The sequence below is a fragment of the Vicugna pacos genome, chromosome 11 (assembly GCF_048564905.1).
Source record: "Vicugna pacos chromosome 11, VicPac4, whole genome shotgun sequence".
Taxonomy (NCBI): domain Eukaryota; kingdom Metazoa; phylum Chordata; class Mammalia; order Artiodactyla; family Camelidae; genus Vicugna; species Vicugna pacos.
The window spans coordinates 84,618,016-84,644,088 of record NC_132997.1 but is presented as its reverse complement, the minus strand read 5'-3'; the positions used below and the strand labels follow the sequence as shown (position 1 = coordinate 84,644,088).

Here is a 26,073-nt window from a genome sequence, read left to right as displayed (position 1 = left end):
AATGTAGGCAGTTCTGGCAAGAAGGGAGTGTAAGCCAAGCTAGAATATAAACCTGGTACCCAAAGTCCTGTGTGAACTGAAGTCATGCGGCAGGTTAGAAGCCCTGGATGAGGCACATGGATGAAAGGTGCCAGCCAACTGCCGAGCATTTGTATTCCAGTGGAAGGAAAACACAGTGGACAGTGTCCAGAGAAACACACCAAGGCCTGGGCACCCAGGATAACTTAGTAGGTGGTGGCTGCTTTTCCTTTACCCCATCTCATCAAAGCCCTGGGATCGGTAGGTGCTTTTGGCAGGAGAGAGGAAGCAGTGGACCAAAGATCTAATCTCCCGCGGCTGAGTGTGCGGATGCGAACACCTCGGGGCCACTCCACCCTGGACAAACAGGACCACCGAAGGCTTTTGTATCATGTCCCTGCCTAACTTCTAGTAAAGGCAGCAGGGTGCTGTGGGATTTGGAGCCAGATCACCTAAGTATGACTCCAGCTCTGCCATTGCTTGACTGTGTATCCTTGGGCAACTCACTTAAGCTCTCTGTGCCTCAGTTTCCTCCTCTATAGGAAGAACAGAATTATGACTAGTATTATCTCACAGGGTTGCTGCAAGGTTTAAATGACGAGCTAAGGTGGTCAGCACAGTGGCTGGCTCAGAGCAAACATTCGGTAAGGGTTTCATTGTTCCATAATATGCATCATCCTATGAGTAGCAGTCTCCCGTGGGACCTGCCTCACCTTACCTGCCACCTGGGGAAGGGATTGCATCATTACCTCATCCTCTGCTGTTCTGTTTTCTTTTCTGTCATCTGCTCCTTCTTGGTCTCTCTCGGGTCTCTTGGTTCTGTTTCTCTCACTCTGCTTAGACTTGGTGCTCTCGGGGGGCCTGGTGCCCTTCAGCTCTGGCCCGTCCTCCCTGCCTGAGTCTTCGGGGTGGGGGTGTCTGCTTTCCCGAAGCCTGGCCTCGTCCTTCCTCCTGGACCTCCCGGGGGCATCCTGTGGCTGCTTTACATACTTGTCCGACTTGCCCTTGGCCTCTTTCCGGTAGTAGCCGTCCTCTCGGCTCTTGTAGCCTGACGACGATGTCGCAGAGTGGAGTGGGTTGGGGGACCCCGACCTCGGGTGCTTTTCTCGGTAGCCCCTCCCTCCGTCAAGTCGCTCGTCTGACTCCACTTTGTCTAGTTGCCGGGGGTAGTGTCTGCGGTCGTGTGGCCACGGGTCGGTCCTGTCCCTCTTGTCCTCCCCGTTCTCCCTCCAGGGGGCCGGGCCTCGCTCTTCCTCCCTCCTAGGGTAGGGAGAGGGCTCCCACGAGTCCCGGCCGTTGCCCCAGTCGGCCCGAGAGGGGCCCGGGGGGCTGTGGGAAGAGCTGCAGGAGGTGAAGCTCGGAGTGTGGGACCGCGGGGACAGTGACCGGCTCATTGGACTTCGAGATCTCGGTCTTTCTGGGCCGTATCTGGGAGGTAGCAAGGGAGTCATTTTAGAATCTGCACCCCCCGCAGCCCCCAAACCCAGATACACCCCATCTCTGCAACAGCATCCTGTGCATATGACCCCACCAGGCCACTGACTCTTCATCACAACCGTGCAGACCACACAGGGACTGGTCCAGGGGAGAGGTCTTCCTCCTTCCGGGTTTCTGGGAGAGATTTTCCCTAGGCACAGTTCTGGCCGCTCTCTACCCCTTCACTCATTTTGCTCCCGGTAACTGGGATGAATAATTGGGCTGGTTTGGCCCAGCCTCATCTTTCTTCCTCTTAGAAGTGAGCTACGTTTGGGGAGCAGGAGATGTGGGGTGGACGTGGGGGCAAGGTTGCCCTGGCCCAGCCTGGTGGGCAAGGCTGCCTACCCTTGGGATTCAATCAACTGGCCTCTTGGCTATGAGACTGAAGCCACCCCTCCACCTGGCCACTACCAAAAAAAAGGCCACCTCTTGGCCTCCATTTTTCTAGGAAGGCATTTTGGGGTAGGAAGAGATCTTAGAGCTCTGACCTGCTCGTGTTTCAGATCAAGAAACTGAAACCCAGAAAAGGACCCTGGCCTGTCGAGGTTCAGAGCAAGACCTCCTAGTCACCTGCCCCCCGACTCTGCCGCAGAACTGCAGGGGCACAGTGGGGCTTCACACGCGTCTTTTAAAAACCCAAATAACCATCCTTTTTAAAACAAAGACGCAAACAAAAATTTCAAGCCTAAAGAGCTACATACGCACACACCAAACACTACACACACACAGCACACACACACACACCACACACAAATACCACATACAATACACACACAACACAATCACACCAACACACACCAAACACACACAGACACTTTCAGGCTGTTTCAGCAGAGTGTACCCTTGCCCCTGAGTCATATATCAACAGACCCCCTCCTACATTCCTTTCCAACAGAGGAGGAGGAGCTGAGAGGAAGCTTAGTATCTGGCATTTTCCTGAGCTTTAAGCTGAGCACTGGACTGGACTGATGCACTCCTTGGGGTACGTGGAAGTGTAGGGCCCAGAAAGGCTGAAGGATGGGGCAGGGGCAAGGGCAGGGCCCAGAGGGACTCAAATACCTCAAAGAATGAGAGAGGGAGAATGTCCCAAGGACACAGAATCTGCCCTGAGCCCTAAGGTGGGGTCTCACCTGTCTGCTTCCCGGAACATGTCCCTCTCCCTCTGGGAATGGATGTCCTGGATGATGGCGGCCACGGTTTTCCCAGGTTTCTAGGCAAAGTCAGAGGGGTCACCATCAGACCAGAAACGGCCTTGCAAACACCAGAGGGAAGCAGCTAGGACTCGGGTTCACTGCCCCATCCACCAAGGGGGAAAGTGCTTTTTCAGGGGAAGAAAAAGCTTGATCCAGGGGCTGAGGAGTATGAGCATAACACTGGGTGGCGGTAGGGCTGAGTGGTCCGGGTGCAAGTCATCCAGTGTGCGGGGGAGGAAGGGCTGAGGCTCCCCATCCGCATCCTGGGAAAGAGCAGCGCTTGTTAATAAACACCTACCTCCCCCCTTCTCCAAATAAAAGAAAATATCTGTATGTGAAAGAAGGAAGGGAAAGAGGGAGGGAGAGAGGGAGGAATTACAACCTGGAAAGAGACTTGAAGATCACTGAATGCAGCCTCCTTATTTTATACATGAGAAAACTGAGACCCAGAGAGGTCGAGGCAGAGTTCTGCCTGGAACAGCCCCAGTCACCGGCCATGTGGTATTCGATGGTGGCTCCTGGAGTTGTGCTGGGTTAAGGAATACATTCAAAGTCGTAGAGATCATTAGGGAATCAGGACTTGACAAAAGGCATGCTAGCTCCGAGGTCCTTTCCACGCCCCATGCTCTGCAACACCCGACTCCAGTATGGTCCTGCACGGGGGACATATGGTGCTCAACGTAACTCTGCAAGGTGGGTAGTGCAGGCTGCAAGCCAGACTTCCCAGCTGAGGATGCCAGTCACCCAAAAGCTCTGCCCTTCCCAGAAGTCACTACACGGTGGCTGTGCCAGGACAGGAACAACCCAGCCCGCAAGTCCCAACCAAAGCCCTTTCCTAAACCCAGAATAGACAAACAGTAACAAAACAATCAAAACAGTTGATTTAAAAAAAGAAATTCATGAAAGGGTAGGAGCATTTTCCAAAAGACTACACAGAATTTGTCCATTCAATGAAAATGTACGGGTGAATTTATGGTATGTTAATTATATCTCAATAAAACACGTTTAAAAAAAGACTTATAAACCCTCAGTCCATAAGGTCAATTTCTGACAAAGAATTTTGTTAAGAAAATTAATCAACTGTTCTTTTTATCCTCAATTTTTTTCCTATGGAGTTAACAAAGGCTCATGAAATCTTAGAACTACACAAATGTTAGGTATCATCAAATATGTCATTTTATAGATGTGAAAACCAGGGCCAGTGATCTGCTGGGACCGGAATTCTCTGAGTCCTCTGGCTGCCTGGCTGCTCATCTGTGTTACTGTCGAGACTGAGGGTCAGGCTAGGGAAACAGTCAAGGTTTCAGGGCAAGAGGTCAGAGCTAGGACTTAGGGAAGAAATGAAAATGTTCAAGCCAGGGAGGCGTCTCTTGTCAACTGGAAACGCAAGAGGAAAGAGAGAAGGCAGTGATCGCTACCCTTGTGGTCGTGAAGAAGTGGGAGGTCAAGAAGCCAGCCAATCCCTGTTCAGGGAAAGGCCCGGGAACTGAGCACTGGTCAGGACGCCCACCCGAAAGGAGGTCTTACAGTTTTGGCAAATGGTCCCTTTCACCTCACTATAGCCATAAAGGTTGACCCTCGATAAGTATATGGAAGTGTCACCTACAAGTAACCAAATCAGCCAGGCTGTGCACCACCAACTAGCCCCTCAACTGCTTAAACTGGACCAGAAGCAGAGACCCGGGGCCCAGCAAGGGAGGGAGCTGGGGCTGTGGGCCTGGACTGAGAAGAAGGCTGCTTGCTGCCCAGGATGTTTCCTCACATCTGCCGAGACCACCTGTGCCCTCCCCCAGGGCAGTGGGTCACCACCTGGGGGCAGAACAAGAAGGTTCATTTGGAAGTGATCCCACTGAGAGAGTCTTCTTCCTGCCTGCCCACCTTGGGCCACAGAGAGGAAGTTCCCTACTGTATCAGGGGGAGGCCAGCCCGGGATGGCTGGTCCTCAGAAGACCCACGCAGCACTGCCTCCACTCGGGCCAATGTGTGAGCAAAGAGAGCTTGGGAAAGCTGGTGGGAGCCGTCAGGACCAAGTGCAGGGACATGTGACGAGATCTGCCGGCATCCTGGGTCCTGTCAGGCTGGAATAGGCAACGGCTAGAGAATGCACCCCCAAATTGGGTAAAAGGTACCATGGCAACTTTTCAGAACATATGAATTCCTTGAGGGGGTTGGATGAGGGACTCCTGCAGCAAAAAAGAGTCCCTCGGGTCCCCAACACTTTTCTTCTGTCCCCTGGAACCTCAAATCCTCATGATTTTTCCTTCCAGTCCAGACCCAGGAAAGCCTGGGGTGAGAGGAGGGGGCCTGGTCAGGGAGCCGCTGAGGTTTTGCAGGTTACCCAAGGGCAGCGTGTGGTGGAGCTGAGACCTGCAGGGAGGGGCAGGTCAGGCCAGTGTCAGAGCCAGAGGCATTCCAGGAGCTCGTGGTCCCTTCCGCACGCACCTCCATCACCACAGATGGCAAACCCCCTTGGGCCCTCCCCTCTGGGGTGCCCCCTGATGAGGGGCAGAGCTGGCCAATCAGGCACCCCAGAGGAAAACATCCTCTGGTGGCCCATGCAGTAGATGCAGCTGGAGTTCTCTGGGGGCTAGCAGAGCTGCTTCTTGGCTTAAATATTTCTCTGACTCCTATCTTCCCAACCACAGACCAGCTTCCTGAGGCCACTGTCAGCCTAGAGCCCCCTGAAATTGTTTCTGTTCAGGCCCCACGTTCCCGGCGAGGCAGAGAATGGGGTTACTGATCTTCACACAGCCAGCACCAGCACAGGGCACTCCCTCCTCATATCCTCCCCACCCCCCACCGCATACAAGAGGCGCTCCGCGGTGATTGGCTGGAGAGGTGGAGGGGTGGGGCTGCTGAGAGAGGACACGACAATCTGCAAATACTATATGCTGGGGCTGGCGGTCACAGGCACTGTGACCCCCTCTGAGGACCAGAGGTCAGTTCCTCTATTTCAAATGATAATTCCAAATTGTTGGCACTATCTGGCCCACACGCCCGCCAGCAGCCATCTGAGAAAGGGTCTGAAGTGGCCAAAGGCTTTCAAATAACAGAATCAGCTTTTCAAAGCTCTAAGAAAATCCTCTCAAACTTCCTCTTCAGGCCTGACCTTGTTATCTTGTGGCTAAAGGTGTAAAGAAAGCAGGCAAAATAAAGCTGTAATCACTGCAGATGAGTCGAAATGGAAAGAGAACGGAGTACGCGTACAATGGCACTTTGGGTACTTTTTTATTGTGGAACTTCTCAGACACACACAAAAGTAGAGAGAATGATACACTGAACACCCTTGAAGCCATTTCCACTGTCAACAAGCCCCCACGGGACCAGCCACCACGCTCTCGGTCTACACATCTTGCTGCTTTAAGACAAGGGTGAGATTCTGAGCCCCGTAGACCCCCAGGAAAGTACATTCTCAGAGGGAGGCCCCACGGCTTGAGAATCTCAACCAGGAAGAGCAGCCCCAGCTCTGCCTCCAGCTGGCAGGGTCACCGGGGGTCCTGGCTTGTTGCCTGTGGGAGACTCACTTTCCCCACCTGTAAAGGTGAGATAATGCAGCGCACCCACCAACAGCCTCTGGGCGTAGCAGGCTATCCGGATAAAAGCTGAGGATGCTGGGCCAACATAAAAGGAGCTGCCTTCTGACCTCTCCATGGCTGCTCTACAAGTCTCAAGAGTCCCAGGAAGATACTGAAACGTTCCAGATGAGCCCTGAACTTGTCAGAGCCAGATCCTGCCATAGCCGCTCGGTTTCTGACAACATGGGGCTTTCCAAGCTCTGCACCTCTTCCCTGATCCCTGCCCGGAAGCCCTCTCTCTCTCTCTCTCCCTCTCTCTGTTTAGCTAAGTTGCCTTATCCCTCAAGGCCCTACCCAGGAATCGCTCCCTTTTTTACACAACCAAGTAGCACTGCCTTTTGCCCCTGAACTTCTTGGAGCTCCACATGTAGGCACTTGTGTTTAAATCTTGCATAATTTCACACAAGAACAGCTTCTCTCCCCAGTGAGACAGCAAACTTCCCCCAAGTGAAGACCATTCTCATATTCATTGTAGCTCTCGGCACCACATCTTACACGGAGAAGACCCTCAGGCATCATTTGTGATTCCTAACCAAGAACATCATGGATCACTCACAAGACGGCTTCCCAAGGCCAGAGACCATCTCTGTGGCTAGAAGGCTGGCAGGAACAGTGGCCCTAAAACAGGCCCCTGCCCCCAAACCACCTGGGAGCCTCAGTCCCACCCCAGCCTACTAAATGAGCATCTCTGGGCAAAAGGACCTGAAAATTGCCCTGACAGTTCTCGGATGGAGAGACTGGAACGCACAGGTTTGAACTATTTCAATTTCCTTCTGGTTGGAAGACGCTGTGATTCTGGAGAGGTCTCTATAGAGCAACCGACCTTCTCATGCAGGTCTGCAGGAAGGAAAACACTTGCTTTTTATTGTTTTTTCAGATTTTCTCTTTCTCGTTTCTCTTTCTCCACACATTTGTTGGAAACCTGTTATGTGAAAGTTTCTGCCCCAAATGCCCTGAGGAATAGAATCTCTGTCATCAGGTTATAGGGAGACAAGATTACCGGCATGAGGAAATATTCAAGAGAGGCAATCTTCAAATCTCTCTGTCTCCCTCCACCTTGCTTGGTGAGCAAAAGATAGAGTTAAGGAGAAAGACCAATGCAAATTTCCCCTACCTCTGCAAGCCCTGGTGGGACCCCATGTGGAAGCCCTTTGGCCCAGAGACACGTGTGAATACAGTGGTCTACTGTCTACCCCCCCCTCAGGAACCATACCCTCCTTCCCAGCCTGCTCTCAGGATGCAGAGGTGACACAGGACTGGCCAGTCCCAGCACGGCCACAGAGGTTGGTTCAGGGAAGGGCACATGTTTGAGGCTCGCCCTGAATAACTCTCGGGACTTCCGTGGGAGCTACCAGGTAAAGCGCTGGCTTTCTCTTGAAGGAAATGGATGGCTGAGGAGCCAGAGCGGCTGGAGTCACTGAAGCCATCATGCCACCTAGAGGAGACAGCCGGAGGCAGTCAGGGGCCATCCCAGGGAGACCCCAACCACAATGCCCAGCGAACAGAAGGCAGAGGGGAGAGAGAGCAAGTCCCAATGATATCACTTGGGCCCCAAATCCAGCCGTGCCTGCAGCCAGGGCTCCTCCTGGTCTTTTCAGTTACATGCACAAATACTTTCCTTTTTGTTTTTCTGCTTTAGCCGATATGCTTAATTGAGACAAATTTCTGTTCCTTGCAGGGAAAGTGCTAGCTAATTCATGTCAACACAGGGATCATAATGCACGCATTACTACATAGTTGAAATATGCTTTGAGATGCTTTCACACAGACGCAGTGTGACCGCTTGGGGAGCAGAGAATCCTTACTAAAAGTCAGGGACAGTGTGTTGTTCTAGCCACTCAAAGTGTGCTCTGAGAACCAGAAACATCAGCATTTCCTGGGAGCTTGTGAGAAATGCAGGCACAGCCCTGCCCCAGACCTACGGAATCAGAAATGTTAACAAGATCCACAAGAGATTTGTATGCACAGTAAAGCTGGAGAAGCTCTGTTAGGGTACAGTCTCTGCTGCTTACTGACTGGGTGACTGTAAGCAAATTACCTGATTTCTCTCCTTTTTTTTTTTTCATGTGGACAATGGAGATCATAAAAACACAATACAGAGATACAGATATAGTACAAAACCAAAACAGTCCTGGCTTTTAATCATGGCTCTTCCAGTAACTATAATCTTGGGCAAGTTACTGAATTGCTATGAGCCTCAGTTTTGTTATCTGTAAAACTGGGATAATAATACCTGTGTGACGGGACTGACGTCAGCATTACATCATGTATGGAAGTGCTTGGCACGTTACTTGACCCAGAGTACCTCGACTCAATTAAAGGTACATAGTCTTGTTATTATTGTTGTACTATTATAATTACTGTTATTATCCACCCTGCACACCTCATAGAGGAGGGTGGTTGTGAGACTCAAAGAGATACGTATGAAAAAAAATGTTTAAAACCAAAGAACACAAGGTATAGTCCTTTACTGATCTGGAAACTGAGGTTCACAGAGGTTAAGCAATTTGTCCAAGGTCATCAAAGCAGGAAGGGGTGGAGGCTAGGCTGGTGCTAGCACCCTCCAATCTGGTGTGGGTCACATGGTTGGTGATGGTTCTGTTTGTGTTCTTCTTCCCACTAACCTGTCAGCTCTTCTACAAACTTGCTACCTCCATATCTGTGGGGCCTGGCCCAGCTCCCACCCACAGTGAGAACTCAGTGAACGTCTGCTGAATGCAAACTTTGACCATCTGACCCCTTTAACCCATCAATTTTGCACCACCCCAAACGACCTCCCTTGGTAAGGGACAGCAGTGCCTTGGTCCTTTAAGAAGCAGAGGACTGCTGTTAATCCTAAGTAGAAACTTATGACAGCATCTCATTTGGAGGCCAAAAAGCTCCACTGGGAATTCAGTGTAGAAATTCAATTTTAGCCCCCAGGGCAGAATCCAGGAAAACAAGGATTTTGGGTACAGAATGGGGCAGGATCTTTCACTTGTCTGAGAAAAGCAACATGCTTTCCCGAGTCGGGAAAAAAACAAAATTGTTAAGTTTCTATCTGAAGAAGCAAGCAAAGCAGAATCAGGACTTCGGCAACTGGCGGACACGTTACGGATCTGCCTACGTAGACTTGTCAGAACGCTAGTCCCAGCTAGAAACGACCATGGAGCCTTCATCTTCTGACTTGAACCTTGAAGGCGGATTAAGGGCTATGGGTCTTGGACTAAATGGACCCTAAGAAATGTGGAAAAAGCTGAAGTGAGCTGGAAAATCCCTATTAAACAGGACAGTAGAAAGTACAAAATTAAAAAGTTAGATTTAAGCATAAATATGGCATTAATTATAATAATTCCAAATGGACTAAGTGCTCCAGCCAAGAGGACACCTACAAGCCAACAGGAGGACACAATCCAAAAGAAAAACATGGGCAAATGACTTAAAAAATTTTTCTCAGCAGAGAAGATCTAGATGGATATAACCAATAAACCAATAACCATGTGAATAACTGCTCAACTTCAACCAGTAATATGGAAAACTAAAAAACCACGATAAACCATTACACTCTCTCTAGAAAGGCAAAAATGAAAAAGTTGGACGAGACAAAGTGTTAGCAAGGTGAACCACTGCACACTCTCAGACACCACTAGTAGAAATGCTGTTATCTGGTAAAGTGAAGGGTAAGTATGCCTTGTGATCCAGCAATTCCATTTCTAGTTATGCACGATCCCCTGGTTATATGCTCTTGGCCATGGGTACTGGATTAACATGCTTCAAAATGTCGATAGTAGCATTGTCCACCATAGCCTAAAACTGGAAACAACCCAAACGTCCATCAACAGTGGGACGCAGAAACAAATTTATAGTCATGCAATGGAAATCTATATAATAATGAAAATAAGCAGACACACCCAACATGGGCGGCACAATGCTGAACGAAAGAAGTAATGAAAGAACACAGTGTGATTCCGTTCACATGAATCTCAAAAATAGGCAAAGCTAAACTATAATGTTAAGGAGGGCAGAGAGAGAGGGTAGAATAATAAGGAAAAGCAAGGAAATGCTTGTCCTCAGAGTCAGGAGAGGGGAGGTGGAGGGGCTGAGCATAAGAAAGGACTCACGGGGGCTTCTGGCTGCTGCCTATGTCTTGTTTTTTGACTCTGGTGGTGATTTACAGGATTTATGAGATTTTGCCCATTATTACTTTTTAAACTGTACAATACATAATTAGCCACTTTTCTGTCTCTATGTTATACTTCACAATAAAGCAAAAAAAGAAAGAAAGAAAAGAAGAGAAAACAAGCTAAAACAAACACAAAAGTCCCGTTTGGAATTATCTGAATTCATCCCTGAGTTCAGACAGTGGCCAATTCAGTCATGTGCTGCTTAAAAGGATTTGCAGGGGGATTAAGACATAAAGGACGGAGGAGAGAACAGGAGATCAAGTAGGGTGACGGAGGAAGAAAAAGTTACTGAAGACCTGTCTGGGCAGAGAAGGAGGTTACATTCAGGGGTTCATGCCTGAAACTCTCAACTCTGAAAAGCAACCACTTTTCCCTTCTTGCTGCCTCTTTCAAGATTTCCCTCAAAATTCTCATTGGGTCCCACGTGGTTAGTCATCCTGTCTCAAGGGTCCCTTTGCATTCTGAACTTATCTCAGTGAGCACTTTTCTTGCCATGTTCTAATGATATCTGCCATTCCATGTGATATCCTCATTGACAGTGGATAATTATTGGATCTTTTCCTGTCCTCTCCTTCCCGCCAGCACTTAGCCAGTGGCTGACAAGCTGGAGACACTCAGCTGAAGCTTGCTGAATAACTGAATGAGAGAGAATGCTTTACCTTCAGCTGCAATTCCTTGTATCGCTTGGACATCCGAATGAGCAACTTCTCACCATTGATCATAGCAGATTTTTCTTGGTAATACTGGACCATGGCCTGGGCAGCCTCTGTGTAAGCCATCTCTAAAAAGGCCTGGAAAGCAAGGAAGGATAGACATTAGACTTGACCTGAATGGTTTTAAATAAAATTCCATACAAGGTATGATTCTATGTATATGAAGTTCATGAATAGGCAAAACAAACTGACGGGGATAAAAGTTAGAGTTGAGCTTCCCTCTGGGGTAGGGTTGGGGTATTGCCTGGGAAGGGGAGTGAGGTTCTAGAAATGTTCTATATCTTGACCTGTATGGAAACAACATGAGGGCACACATGTAAAAAATTAATGGAGTTGTACACTTAAGACTAGTGCATTTAGAGTCATGTTTTATGTGTTCAATAAAAAGAAAATTATTCAGTATGAAGAAGAGCTCTCTTTGATCCCATCTGTTCAGAGACCTATTTGTTAACTTCAGCAAAAGAGCTCATAAGATGGCCCTCTCTCCTGATCCCCATGGTTACCAAACATTATTCTTAATTATGTGTGTCTATCCCAGGCTGCATCACGCCACAGGAGCCCCTTGGGGATGGGAGGGTGCATTAACCCACAGTTCTCGGAGGGAAGGGGGCAGGGGAGAGTGAGTCTGTTGCACAAGTGACCCTGGGCTGTTCCCTGCAAAACTTGCCATTTGGTGGTGGCGATGGCAGGAGACAGAGAGGGACACAAGCCCCGGGTATCTCAGCTCTCAATTTCTTTGCAAAGAAAGAAACACACTAAAAAAAAAAATCTCAGGGTCTCCCTAGGCTTGAAGGAAGGCCAGGTCTTTTTGAGCCAGAGAGAGAGGAAAACCCTCAGTTATGTTTCCACAGCAATTCTCCTCTTTATTTAACTGTTCTGATTAAAGAAATTTTTTTAAAAACCAAAAACACAAAGAAACAACCTTTTCCATTCAATCAGTGTCTACAGGGAGTTTCTAAATAGACTGTTTTGATGGACCTGTCAGTTTACCCCAGAAGGTGCTGGGGTGGATTTGTCACTGTCACTGCCTCTTAGATTTGTTTGGTTTGTATCGTACGACGCTGTGCGGACCTGGTCCCTCGGGGTTAAGAAGGAAACACGGCCTGTGACAAGGGAGCCCTCATCTCCCACTTCCTTGAACTCGATGGGCCAAACAAGCTTGTCCTCCCTCCTTCCCTCATATTTGTTTCTAATTTCAGGTGCCTTTCTCTGAGGTCACAGGAATATGGGTCCCACCCTTCCAGAAGCATGGGAGACCATGAAGTCAGGATTCTTTATACTTTTATTTCAAATTCTGCCACTCAACATTCTAAGTGCCTCTTCCTTTTTTTTTTAATTTTTAATTTTTATACAATTTTTAAAGGTTACTTTCCATTTACAGTTATGACAAAATATTGGCTCCACTCTCTGTATTGTACAGTATATCCTTGGGCCTATTTTACACCCAATAGTTTGTATGTCCCACTCCCCCACCCCTATCTTGCCCCTCCTCCTGGCTCATAACCACCAGTTTGTTCTCTATACATCTGTGAGTCTGCTTCTTTTATATTATATTCACTAGTTTGTTGTATTTTTTAAGATTCCAAATATAAGTGATATCATACAGTATTTATCTTTCTCTGCCTGACTTTAAGTGCCTCTTTCTTCCTGCAAACATCTTAGCACTTTCAGTCCACCTGTCACATAGGTATAAAACAAATTCAGTGACTCTCACTGCATTAATGTTGAAGCTGAATTTTGGAAATTTACCCAAAACAGAATTCTGAGAAGGGGGACTGAAAAGATTAAGTGAGCATTCTAAGCCCGGGTTGATGGAGGAAGACCACTGATGACATGAGGTGGCTTTGAGTCTCTAAAGTTCAAGCCTTAATTAAGAAAAGCATCTCTCTTATGCCTGTTTCTCTGATTCTTAAAGTAAAAATATTAAAAATAAAAGACAAAATATTCTTACTTCTGATGAGTCTCTGTATAAACTCCTCCTCTGACTTTAGAAGACAAACATATTAGCCCCCAAAGACTCAGCCGATCCTCGTGGATTCAGGGTTTTTAGTTCCTTGGATTGACCAGGCATCCATTAACTCCTACCTACTCTCCTGCTATGAGAGCCACAAGCCTCAGATGCTAATACCAAGCATGAGTAAAAATAACCATTCCCAGTCAGTTGCTGGCTGGCTCCAAATCCTCACTCTCAGATATGACAAGCTTAGAAGGTGACAGAGAGCAGCATTCGCTCGGGGGATTGGTAACACAACGAAAAGACTCATGCCCATCGGATTTATTTTAAGGGCCAGTTAGCTTTTCCATGCCAATGAGCATCTCCTCACCTCCAGGTAACTCACAAAGGCCTGCACCCATCACAAGAAGGGTAAGGTGAAACAAGAGGAAACAAAACACCACTGCCAACGAAAGCCTCTGTGCGGTACCAGCGGGAGGCCAGCTGTGTACCCACCCCTTTAGGTTATGAACAGCTTCTTTTAAAAAAAAAATTATATGGTTCCTCTCCACCAATATGTGGTCTATCTGGTACACACCAGTGTGAAAGTGCCCAGACCCACCTGATTGGTAGACTTCATGAGGATGTAATTAGTGACCTTTCCAAAGGGCAGCCCCAGGTTAATGACGTCATTCTCAGTGCAGCTTCCCTCAGGCAGATTGCAGATGTGTACCACGCGGCCAGCACCCGTTTTCCGCTGCGCAAACTGACAGGGACAAAGAGCAGTGGTTGGTCATCAAAAGGCGTTTCCTTCTTGCCCCTACTCCAGATGTTCCTAATGGTTATCTTCCCCCAAATAACGACGGTAAGATTGTAATTTACAAAATGAATGCAGAAACAGAATCCATTGGCAGGCAAGTATAAAACACCGATTTTATGCCACCCCTTTACAAAAAAAGATTCATAACACTTTTAATGAGCAATCACGTCCAGGGCTGTAGAAGAGACGAGGAAACGGGCCTTTCCATACGCTGCTGGTGGGAGGTTGTGTATCTACAATATTTGGAGAACATACTTTAGCAACACTGACTAAAACTTAAAACATATATAGCCCATGATCCCACCATCCCACTTTTGGAAATCTAGCATACAGAAATAAATACAGCAATATGTAAACACTTCTGTGCAAGGACATTTATTGCAGTAACTTACCAGGTGGCAAAATTTTTTGGAAACAGCCTCAAATGTCCAAGAATAGGATAGTGATTGAGTAAACGATGGAAAACTACATAGCCATTAAAAGGAGGTGGTAAATTAGCTGATCAGGAATAATTTTTAAGGTAGTTTAAGTTAAAAAAAAAAAAGGTTGCCAATGGTGTAGTATGATGCCATTTTTGTAAAACAAAACCCCAAAAATGAATGGGAAAAAGACAGATGAAGCAAGTGCTGTAAAATTTTGATAATTATTGGAATTGGGGGATGGGTGCACAGGAGTTAATTATACTAGTCTCTACTGTTCTGTATGTTTAAAGTTTTTCACAATAAAAACACTATTTTTTGGCTTTTGGGGGGAGGTAATTAGGTTTATTTATTTACTATTATTATTATTTTATTTGACGGAAGTACTGGGGAACAAACCCAGTACTAAACGTTCACTCTACCACTAAGCTATACCCACCCACCCCACAATAAAAACATTTTAAAGGATGTCAGCACAGACAGAGAAAAGCGTGGGAGGATACACATCCACCTGTCAATACTGGTTATCTTCAAAGAAAAAACAACAACAACAAAGAGCAGAACTGGAAGGGAGTAAGGGGAGAGATGTTTAACCTTTTTCTTATATATCTCATATTGTTTGACTTCTAATTTTTTGAAAATCCAATAAAGAAAAAAGAACATAGGAAAGCTTTGTTGGAGTCTAATACATATACATAGACATTCACAGCAACAACCTTTGGTTTAGGGCAGTGGCTTTCAAAGCTTTGCTAGCCTTAAAAGCCTTTCTTCAAACAAAAGCTTGCCCACCAGCCCAATACATTCAACAAATAAAGGGCTCTAGGCAAACCTTGCAGCCCAGCACCTTGCCGCCACCCTCCCTCCAGCAGTCCCAAAGGCACCTCGAAGAATACAGTTTGGAAATGAAGACCTGGGCCTAATCAAAGCTCCTAGAGGAAGGAAGTGTGTCTGTTTGGTCTGTGCAAACCGTAATCAGTCTGGAGTCTCCAGGAGGTTCAAGAATTAGTAGCCATAAAGCCAACCAACGGGGAAGAAAAGGATGCAATTTTCCAAACCCATACTAATAGCAAAGCTCACATTTGCATAATCACCATTTTCTAGGGTAAAGTGAACTTCAACATCTAATTACATTTGATGTGGGTCCAATAATACAGTGGGGAAGTCTGAGGTCTCATCCCTAACAAGGGCTAATACTTGGGTAATTCTACCACGAAAAGCCCTCATTTGTCTCATTTGGACTGAGGACAATTAGAGTCAATAAGAATTTCCTTGGATGGTGCAGCCTTGAATTGGAGAAACCCAAGTGTCCCTCTCGGCCCTCCCCCTCTGCAGTGTCCAGAGGTCAAGCACTTTTCCAAAGGGGAACAGTCTTCAGTGTATGGGCCAGGCAGCTCCCAGAGCGTCTCCACGCCTCCCTGAAGCGCCAGCAGAGCTCTCCATCAGCTGGGAGACTGAGCGCGAGCCAGGCTAAGGAGTACTGTGCCCTTCTCCAGGGACAATGGGAGGAGGACTTAGAGGCAGCCTCTCTGCCTCGCATTAGGGTGGGGGCCACACGGAGACGCAGACCCAGCTGGGCTTTCAGGCAGGGCAAAGTGGCCGATCCTCCGAGTTTATCAACAGGAGGGCTGAGGCTGGGTGCTCTGCCCCGTTTGTCTCAGCCAGGCACGTTTCTGCCCATGTGACTTTGCTGTGGTCGGTCCGGGCTCATGCGTGCTTGGACCACAGTGCTGCGCACAGGCAGGGAGGTTCTGAGCCGATCCTCACACCCTGCCTGTCCGGTTGCCTAGTGACTGGGCACGAGGGCCAGCGCCTCTCTCACTGTCTATTCCAGATCGAAAGAACAACTCAAGAGGCTTTTATCCAAGCATGAGGGCAGCAACTGCTGCTGAGTGTAGAAAATGTCCCCCAAGGAGTAAATACCTTCACGGGTGCCAGTCACCAAAGAACAAGATGAGGTCACACTGCAGACGAGTTAGAAAGGCACGAAAATGAAGGGCTCTCAATTACGGTTTTCCTTTAAATCTTAAAAATACATTCCTGAGTGCTTTCTTCCCCAAGATATTTTTTTTTCCTGTTAATCCCATACTCCAATTTATCCCTCCCCACCCCCACCTTCAGTAACCGTAAGTTTGTTTTCTATGTCTATGAGTCTGTTTCTGTTTTGTAAATAAGTTCAGTTGTACTATTTTTTAGATTCTACATATCAGTGATAGCATACAATATTTGTCTTTCTCTGCCTGACTTCACTTAGTATGATAATCTCTAGGTCCATCCATATTGCTGCAAATGGCATTATTTCATTCCAAGATTTTAATCAGAAATAGAAGTTGGATTTTATTGTCACTGTTGTTGTCACCTAAAATAACCATGAGATTTTTTAGTAATCTTCCAGCTAATCATATAAATCTGGAGTTTCTTAACTGGTGAACTGCAGGTGGATTACAGGTGTGCCAAGATACTGGCCCAAGCCAACCATCCCTAGTGACCACGAGTAGCCACCTCACTTTAACCAGTTTCCTTCCATTTATCATTTCTGAATGAGCCAGGGAATGAAATCTGGCCAATCTAAATCACGTCTGGCTTCAGAGCGTGTGGTAAATCCTATCCAGTTAGAAACATTTGTTACGTGTCGTGTTCTTGTGCAAATATTTGATTTAGGATAGTTCATTCTACATTCCTTTCTGTCATCGATCTGAAATATCTTTTTGTTAAACTCAGTTAGGTTCAAAGTTATATTTGATTCATAAAGGTATAGAGTTATATGTATAATCACTCTGATCTCTCCTGGAAACAGTTCATATAAATACGGTTATTATTTGCCTGATGTCTTACGGGAGACCTGAAATGATGCGGGAGGAAGGGTGAGAAGAAGGGAGAACACAGTCCAGGTGGTACTCCCAGGATAAAATCTGCTCCCTGGGGTCACAGACAGCCCTGAGTGCTTGGAGCAGACAGCATGATGCCATACACTAATTCCCAAGCTGGGTTCTCCAAGAAGTCCAAGTTCTTAAGGGTCTTTGGAGATAATAATACATCAAGGAAGGATCATTATTTTTGACATTTAAAAAAACCTGAGTTGAGATCATACTTTGAGTTTCTTTACTCTATCAATACGATAACCCTCATTAGATCTGAGGGCTGATGAGAAAGTCTGATCGGTGTGTCTGTGTTTTTGATTAAGAAAAATGGGTAACTAGTTAATTACTCACTCACATGAGTACTTTGCCATACCTGAAATGTACAACAGGGACTGCTTGAGGTAGGAGTAAATAATTTCAAAGGGTTTGGGCTATAAGAAAGGCAGGACTTGCCGATGTAATGAAAGAACCTAATCCTGGAAGACAGAGGACTGGGTTCCAGCCCGAGCTCAGCCACCGATTAGGTGCATGACAAAGACAAACTAGTTTTCTTTTCTGGGCCTTAGTTCCCCGGTGTCTGGAATGAGGGAGATAGTCTATACAGCTTAAGTCCTCTCCAGATGTAAAATATCCGTGCTTATGTGGCTCACAGTCCTAAAATTCCACTCCTCTCAGAAGCCTTGCCAAGCTAAACCCTAAGATCCAGGATAATGATAACTTTCCCCAACTGTATGGGGCATAAACAGGAAATCTGTGTCTTTCCCACCCCCTGCCCCGACGAATGTAACGTCTGCCCTCCCTCTCCGTGTGATCGGCTGTTCCAGCACGCATATGTTCACCAGCATGGCCACCGTTCCGACAGGCCCGTCTGTGCTGGTGGTGGTCTCACCTTCACAGGGCTGAAGATAAGCTCCAAGCAGTGAGCACCTTGCGGATGGGCTCTGCCGTCCCAAAATGACTCTGCTCCCTGAGTGAGCAAGAAGAGCTGACATCACATACTAAAGACAAACCGGCCTGCTGCCCCTCCGAGGACAGACACACCAAGTGTGTGCCTCGTGGTCTCCAGGCACCAGTGCCAGGGCAGTGGGAACATCAGACAGGCCTGGGTCTGTGTCCCTGCTCCCCAGTGACTACCGTGGGCAAGTTACTGAATTTCTCCAAGCCTGAGCTTGCTTGTCTATAAAACAGGGTAAATAAAAATTGATTCCACAGGACTGTTTAGAAGACCAAAATGCCACAATGTATGCAAAGGGCCTTTGTTCAAGGCCTGGCGTCAGCAGGTTTCTATAAACATTTGTCTCCTCACCTCTGACAGTTAAAGGATGTGCTGTGATGATGCTGGACTGGGGTGGGGGGGAAATGTATCTGTACTGTGATTGCGTAAGAGAAAGCTTATGTTCTTGGGAAATTCATGCTGATGTAGTCAGGGGTGAAAGGGTAACATGTCTCCAATGGTTCAGGAAAAACATGCATGGATCTTTAGATGGATGCATGGACAGACAGATAAGACAGACATGAATGGACAGACAGACAAAGATGGAGGTGGATGGACAGACAGACAATAAACGGAAAGAGAGAGAGTCAGAGAGACAGAGAGAGAGAACAATAAAGTAAATGGGCCAAAAGGTACAGGTATCCAGGCAAAAGGTATATGGAGGTTCCTTATACCTTTCTCTTTTTTTAAGTTCTTTTTTTTTAATGGAGGGACTGGGGATTGAACCCAGGACCTTTTGCATGCTAAGCATGTGCTCTATCACTGAGCTGTCTATCCTTCCCCACTTATACTTTTCTTGCAACTTTTCTGTAAGTCTAAATTACATTAAAATTAAATGTTACTAAAATAGTTTAGAAGTTATGCTCTAGGCTGAAGAGCAGAGGGTTTAGAGAGACTCACGAGCCCTGGTGCTGCCGGGCTTCATTACCATCTCACCCGCTGCTCGGCCTCTGGCCTCTCGGGAGGCACACCTGCAACAGGTGCATGTGAAGCTTCCCAGTCTTAGGTCAAGTCTCTAAGATGGCTAAGGTGTCTGGGCCGTAACCAAAGCCCTCATCACTAACCTAACGGGACAATCATCCTTCACCAGCCTGGGGCACAGCTTCAGCCGGCTTGGGGCCATCATGACCTGGGATGCCCCCGCGTGCGACAAGGAGCCTGGACGGTACCTTTTCACATCCTGGGGCCCGCCCTTCACTTAAAACCAGGTGCTGCTTCTAATGGTTCATGCAGCTGAGTCTCAGACCTCTCAAGTCACCCACAGATCTTTTATAGATGGGTGGAAATGTGAAAAGGGCAGACTTATGTAGGAAGATTCTGAGAACTTTCAACGCCCTCTGATGCAGATGAGTTCAAAGAACAGACCCAGTTCAAATAACTCTCAGAGTTGCAATAAAAACGGCTTAGGGCAACAGGCTTGGGGGTGAGAGAAGTCTCTCAAAGTGCATCTTAGAGCTACAAGCATAGATTCAGTCGTCAACAAACAATTTTCCCTGCTCTGGCCTGCTCTCCTTTAGGTGGGACCTAATTTCACCTGGCACACAGTCTGTGGGCCTCTGCCGGTTTTGGGCTAAACATACCTGAGGACACAGGGCAAATGTTTCTTTCCCATGGTGTTGATTTTGAACATACTACACACATAGTGAACAGGCCTGGGTTCCAGATCTATGGATCTTGGTATAACTAGGAGGACAGAAACAGATGTCTCTATTGGCACTTTCAAATATTTTATAAAGCATGTTAGCTGTGACTTAGAGGAAATCCATTTTTATCCATGCCGGATTGCCTACGGGTCTCGGGTGGCTCACCTGCTAAGCAACTTCAACATCACTGTAAACTTTAGAGTCACGGAATCTTAAAACCGGGAGGTCATCTGGTCCACACTCAGCACTGTGTATGTAGACACTGATGTCTGGGAGAAGGTAAGGGACTTAATCTGTGGGCACTTAAGTAGCAGTAGTTTTGTGATTACAACTCAGGTCTCACCGAAAAAAAACAATCAATCGCAGATTTGATAAATTACGGTAACATACACAATAGATGGTGTTACAACATAAGATAATGTTTTATGTTCAGATGTGAGCAGATGTCCAGAAATCAATTAAAATATGTATTGAATTACGTTAAGTGAAAAAGAACCAAGTTGCACAACAGATGCGTTAACCTGATTTCCCCCAAAATATACACTTTTAGTAAGTAAACATGCACCTGTGTGCTGGCTGGAGCGATGTAGTTACAGCCAAAGATGTTTACCTTTGGTTTTCTCTGCAGGGTTGAATTCTCTATTTTTTTACGTTTCTATTACTATTGAAAACTTTTTATACCATTTCACCATTTTTGCAACAAGAAAAAATAATTCAGGTTTGTAAAAGAAAAAGAAAAACCCAGAAGACAGAACCTACCCAAGTCTCCTGTTTCTCCACTCTTCTCTTCAAAAACGTACCAGGTGACCCCTGCCGAGGGGACAAGAGCAATGACAGAGCTGGACTGGTGGGGGAGGGGTCTCATCTGCCACATCAGTTACTACTCTTCATCTCTTTGGAAGTCGGGAGACCAGAGTGCTCTGAGCCACGGGCTTAGAAGGCCAGGGTGGACAGACACATGTTCCAGAAACAACCAGCAATCTGAGAGGCAACCTATGACTTAAACCTCTGGCCTTCCACAAACATTTATATTTTCCCATGCCTCAGTTTCCTTATACACATTTTCTGGTGTGGAGGGTCCTGGTGAGAAAGAAACTATAAAAACAACGCGTATCGTCCCAGGCCAGAGAGGCCCCATCACCAGCACTAAATAAACTCCAAGGTGGCTGTGAAAACTGCAAGGCGGTTTTATGGGGACAGTCAGCAGGCTAAGTGCATCTCAGGCAGGCACAAGAAAGCTATTTACAGCCTGAGAAGGCCCCTCTGGCTCCTTCCAGAAACCTGATTACTCTGTTTATGACGACTCAGGCGGCCAAGGATAAAGTGCCTTTGCCCTGTCAAATGGCAGAAGCTTAAGTGAAAGTGAACACCCCTCTCCTGGGACCTGGGGTCGGAGGGGAGGGGCTGGAGACAACGACAAATCACCCACCCTCAGCAAACATAGCACACAACTGTCACTTCAGTGCCCCATCTCTGTCCGAAATGAACATGGACATGAAAGGCCCACATTCCCACCGAGCTGAGACAAGTGTAAATTCAGCCAAGCTTGGGTGCGGGGGAGGGGGAGGGGGAGGGGGGGTCTTGTCGCTGTTTTGAATCTCGTGGCAGTTCCGTTACTTTCCGAAGGCTTATTCCCGGAGCCCCATGTGGCTGTGTTCTCCTGCTTAAAAAGAGGCAGCTTTGGAGAAAAGGACTGCTCTTTGCTTCACAAACAATAGTGATACCACAATGGTGGAGTCCTGGCTGTTCCTGCTTCTACTCCACAAAACGTGCTTCTGAAAAGATGCACGTAAGTGGAATCAGGCAGAAAAAACCCTGGCACTGGACTGGAAAACACTTCTGGAGGAAAACACATCAAAGCCTTTACGGGTTCTCTGTGGGAGCTGAGAAGGGGTGGAAATGGGAAGAATTTTACTGTCCTCATTAAATATTTCTTCTGTTGAATTTTCACAAAAAGCATAAATCATGTAAGCAGGAAAGCACTAGACACGTACATGCAAAAGGAGCTCGCTGAGCACTCACTGGAGCCTGGAAAAGCATCCTTTGATTACAGAGTAACCACTCCTTGATGTAACTGCTTCTCTTTGGAAGTCAATATTTGTAGGCAGGGGAAAAAAAATCAATAATTTTTTTGAGAGACTCTCCTGCTACTAAAAGAGCCTCACAGAGCAACTTTCAGTAGCAGGTTAGTCAGCCTTTCATTTCTTGGCTTGTCTCCAAAGGTCAGTATTTTTGGATTTCAGGTTTTGCTAAAAAGACATGCCTACATTTGATTCCATTTGTCAGGAATGGCAACAAGAGGACCAGACGCCAACAGAGGGATGTGAACGTCTAGCCACTCACTGATGATGCAAGGACTGGCAGGGGGCAAACTCTGTCCTTGTCCCCTGGGTGCCCTCAGGAAGCTCATGTGACCAACCTTTTTGCACAACTTATAACGATAAAACCAGTCAGATGATGCCGCTTCCCCTCCACCGGGTGTACAGAACTGCCTCCACACGTCTGAGTTCATCTTGGGAGACACTGTCACGGTGCCGAAGAATTCGGCTGCCGGGCTGACGGCCTCTTCACCTTCTGCTCCATGTTCGATGCTGGCCGAGGCCCAAGAAGGCCTCATCACCTCGAGGCAGCCTTGGAGCCTGCTAAGCAGCTTGTGGGGCGGGAGTCGGGAGAGCGGGGTGCTTACCAGGGAGAGAATCATCCCAAGGAAGAGAACTCGGGGACCCTCAAAGAGCGGCAGGAGGGCCTAGTGGTTAAAAGCGAGGCTTCCAGAGCCGGGTTGCACGGGTTCAAATCCAATGCTGCCCTTTACCCGCTGTGTGACCTTAGGCAAGGGACTTCGTCTCCCCATGCCTGAGTTTCCCCACCTCACAGGGCGGTCTGGAGGATTAAACGAGCTAATATGTGCAAAGATGCTAAGCACGTGCTGAGCACTATATAAATGTTAGCGATCATGATCGTCATCCAGCAGCGTCTGGGCTCTCCATCACCTCCTGCCGCTCCCAGTGCAGGAAGAAAAACGTTTCTTATGTTGCTTCTCGGGCTCAAGCCAGATGAAAGCCCCATCTCTAGGCATCTGAAGGAATCTGTACTCACACACGATCATGAGTCAGCAGATTGCTTGTGCCTGCCCTGCGCCTAAGTAAAGCGCTGTGGTGGGAATCCCGCAACATCTCTCAGGGGGAGCAGATACGACCACAAGATTCCTAGACAGATTTGCACACGAGGGACACTGATACTGAGACCTGCCCCCAAATCACACAACTAGCAGCCAGAGGTAACTTTAGGATAGTTAAACCCCGCAACAAGTAAAAGGGACTCGTTACCTGATAACAGCCATTATTATTACTTCTTATGTAGTGCACAGTCATTATCACAGTCATTACCACATACTCGGCTCATTTGATCCCCTCAAGGGCAGGACAACGCTGATCTAGCCTGAGCCCCTCTCCTACCCTCCAGCTCTGACCATCGAATCAGGAGACTGTGCTCAAATGGCCACATACGAAGTCCCAAGATCAGAGCGGTATCATCAGAAGGATCACAAGCCAAGTGAAAACCCAGTTATTTATTTGACCTTCAAAAGTCATTATTAGGGGAGTATTTTCCGCATTTAAGGAAAAGGAGCCTTAGACAAGTAAAGTGACTTGAACAAGGCCACGCAGCCGGGGGACTCTAGAACTGGGACTTGAACGTAGGTGCCTTGCCTCCCTAAGGAAAAGGCCTCTGGTTCACTGGTCAGTGCCGGAGGATGGGGTTGAGGCACAGACAGACGTAGTGTCGTCCCATCCTTGCCTCTCCTCACCCTCCCAGACCCCTCTCCTTCATAAAGGGGCTCAGTTGACAAGGGCTCTCTTTCCTGTGCCCAGACCCCTGGTCCACCTGCCACCCAGCCCTGCCCCCCCCCCCCGTCTGGGTCACAGCCCCCTCCCGTTCATGCTGGGAGCTCAGAGCAGGTTATGGGCAAGAGAGCTGCCTTCCTGGTCCACAGTGTGGGAACAGGCCCTGGGGTAGGGGTGGGGCTGGAGCCGCCTGCACCCCCTCAGACACCAGGTCATGTAATCAGGCGTCTGACTCAAAAGCAAACAACAGGCTCACTGAACCAACCACTCTGCTCCCCTGGAACTGACCCAGAGTTGCCACGGACCAGGCGTGGCTCTCAGCCTGAAGTGTGCAGAGAGGGAAACCACAAAATTCTCTTACACACAGGCTTGCAGACAGGAGCTCCATCCTGAAGCACTTCTCCCCTAAACATAAATAAATAGACATAAAGAAATAGAAATCTCGCCCCAGGCAGGCCTCCCTTCTCATCTCCTCGCCTCCCTATTCACTCGGCCCCCAGGGCCTAAAACCTACACTTCTGGGCTTGCTCTTCTGAAGTTTTGCTCGAATGCCCCAACAAGTGAAGGGATGGCACGTGGAGGCCTGCTCTCCTGAGCTCAAGAAGAGAGAAAGAGGCTGCAGCTGCTCACCTCACGAACTTTACAAAATACAGGCGCGGACAGAAACACCCAGACACGCGCCCTCTAGCAGGGTTCGGCCAAACGCAGTTTGCTCGACAGCTGGTTCTGCATCTCTCACCCACTTCCACGTGTTTCCAGGGGAAGCGGTAGCTCCCGTGGGATGAGGCTACGGTGGGAAAACCGAGCGGGGAGAGGAAGTGGTCACAATCAGTGGGAAAAGGAGGGATAAAACTTTAGAGCTTTGGGGGACCAAAGTGCACGTTGTAGACAGGAAAGGACACAACACAACTAAAAAGGAAGCATTCTGCAGATGTCACCATTTTCCCAAGGGGCCAACAATACCCTTACGGCATGGTCCTTACTTTTCAAACACATTTTCTCTTTCTGTTCAAGTTTCAGAATTACCCACTCAGAGGAAATGGTCCACTTCAATAAAATGGCAAAGTCTTAGAAAACACATACATACACACACAGACTTATTTTATTTTAAATGAGTGCCGAATGCCAGAAAGTCTTTATGTGCTTTCAATGTTAAGAAGTTGTCAGCTTTTCCACCTGTGTTTCCACAGCGGCTGGACTGAACTAAACAGCGCTGGGCCTCTCTGCTTCCTGGCACTGCCCCAAGCCACACCTGCACACTTGGTCCCAACCTTTCCCGCAGCTCTACACCCAGGCAGAGCTGGTGTGTTCAATGCTTTGATGACGACAAAGGACAATGGAGAAAATGCTTCTGTACTCACATTTGTCCCCGGGGAGGCGGAAGGGAATGCGGGATTTGATTGAGTAAATGACCTTGCAGGAATGGCCACATATGACGTCCCGAGATTTGAGGTGTAATCTAAACGGTAAATGACACAAAACTGGGTGAAAACCTAGTAATTCCCTTGACTTTCAAAAGTCATTATGAGGACAGAAGTGGGACAAGAAAAAGGAAAATCCTTTTAACATACGGATTAGTGACTGGGGTGATTATACTTCTGGGCATGTTGATAACCAGCAAAGCTTTACATCTAAAACACGTAGAAAATGTCGAAGAGCCCAGCTAGCCGGCCCAATGCATTTTAGTGTCTTGGGATCTGTTTGCTTTATAGGTGCCTAAAAGGGCACATCGGGGATGTCTGGTTATTAAAATGGGATGTGAGAAGCCTTTGGGAAGCTGATTTCTGCTTCAAGCTGCTGACCCGGGGGACCCTCCTCACCTTCATTCCCAGCAGGGTTGTAAACGGCTGTGCTGCTGGGAGAGGCACATAGCGTTCCCTCTGCCGAACTGAGTGCACACCGGACACCAGCACTGGAGCGGGTGGAAGAGGGGAGCCAGTTACTCAATGAGTTAAACCAAGAATTACCATGTGACCCTGAAATGCCACTCCAAAACAGTAGAAAATAAATGTTCAAACAAACACTTGTATACAGACATTCACAGCTGCCCTATTCACAATAGCTGAGAGGTAGAAATGCCCAAATATATCAAAAGATGTATGGCTAAACAAAATGTTTTATATATACATGAATATTATTCAGCCATAAAAAGAATGCATAAACAACAAGGTACAGCACAGGGAACTATATTCAAATCCTGTAATAAACCATAGTGGAAAAGAACATGAAAAAGAATATATATATATATATATATATATACACACACATACACACACACACACATATTATATATATATAACCAAATCATCATGCTGTACACCAGAAACTAACACAACATTGTAAATCAACTATACTTCAATTTAAAAAAATTATATGCTACAATGTGAGTGAACCTTGAAAATACTATGCTAAGTGAAAAAAGCCAG

At 47.4% G+C, this 26,073-nt stretch overlaps 1 protein-coding gene across 4 annotated transcripts in view; it reads right to left on the bottom strand.

The window, feature by feature from the left end:
• Positions 1-26,073, bottom strand: part of RBM20 (RNA binding motif protein 20) — a 177,244-nt gene that overhangs the window by 21,567 nt on the left and 129,604 nt on the right. For all 4 annotated transcript variants that reach the window (XM_015235959.3, XM_072971865.1, XM_072971864.1 and 1 more), the window contains exons 4-9: positions 25,468-25,559; positions 25,009-25,106; positions 13,694-13,837; positions 11,085-11,216; positions 2,625-2,704; positions 768-1,446 (exon numbers count right to left, since the gene is read on the bottom strand). In XM_015235959.3, coding sequence (XP_015091445.2) covers positions 768-1,446; positions 2,625-2,704; positions 11,085-11,216; positions 13,694-13,837; positions 25,009-25,106; positions 25,468-25,559 — 1,225 coding nt within the window. The remainder of the gene's footprint in view (positions 1-767; positions 1,447-2,624; positions 2,705-11,084; positions 11,217-13,693; positions 13,838-25,008; positions 25,107-25,467; positions 25,560-26,073) is intronic.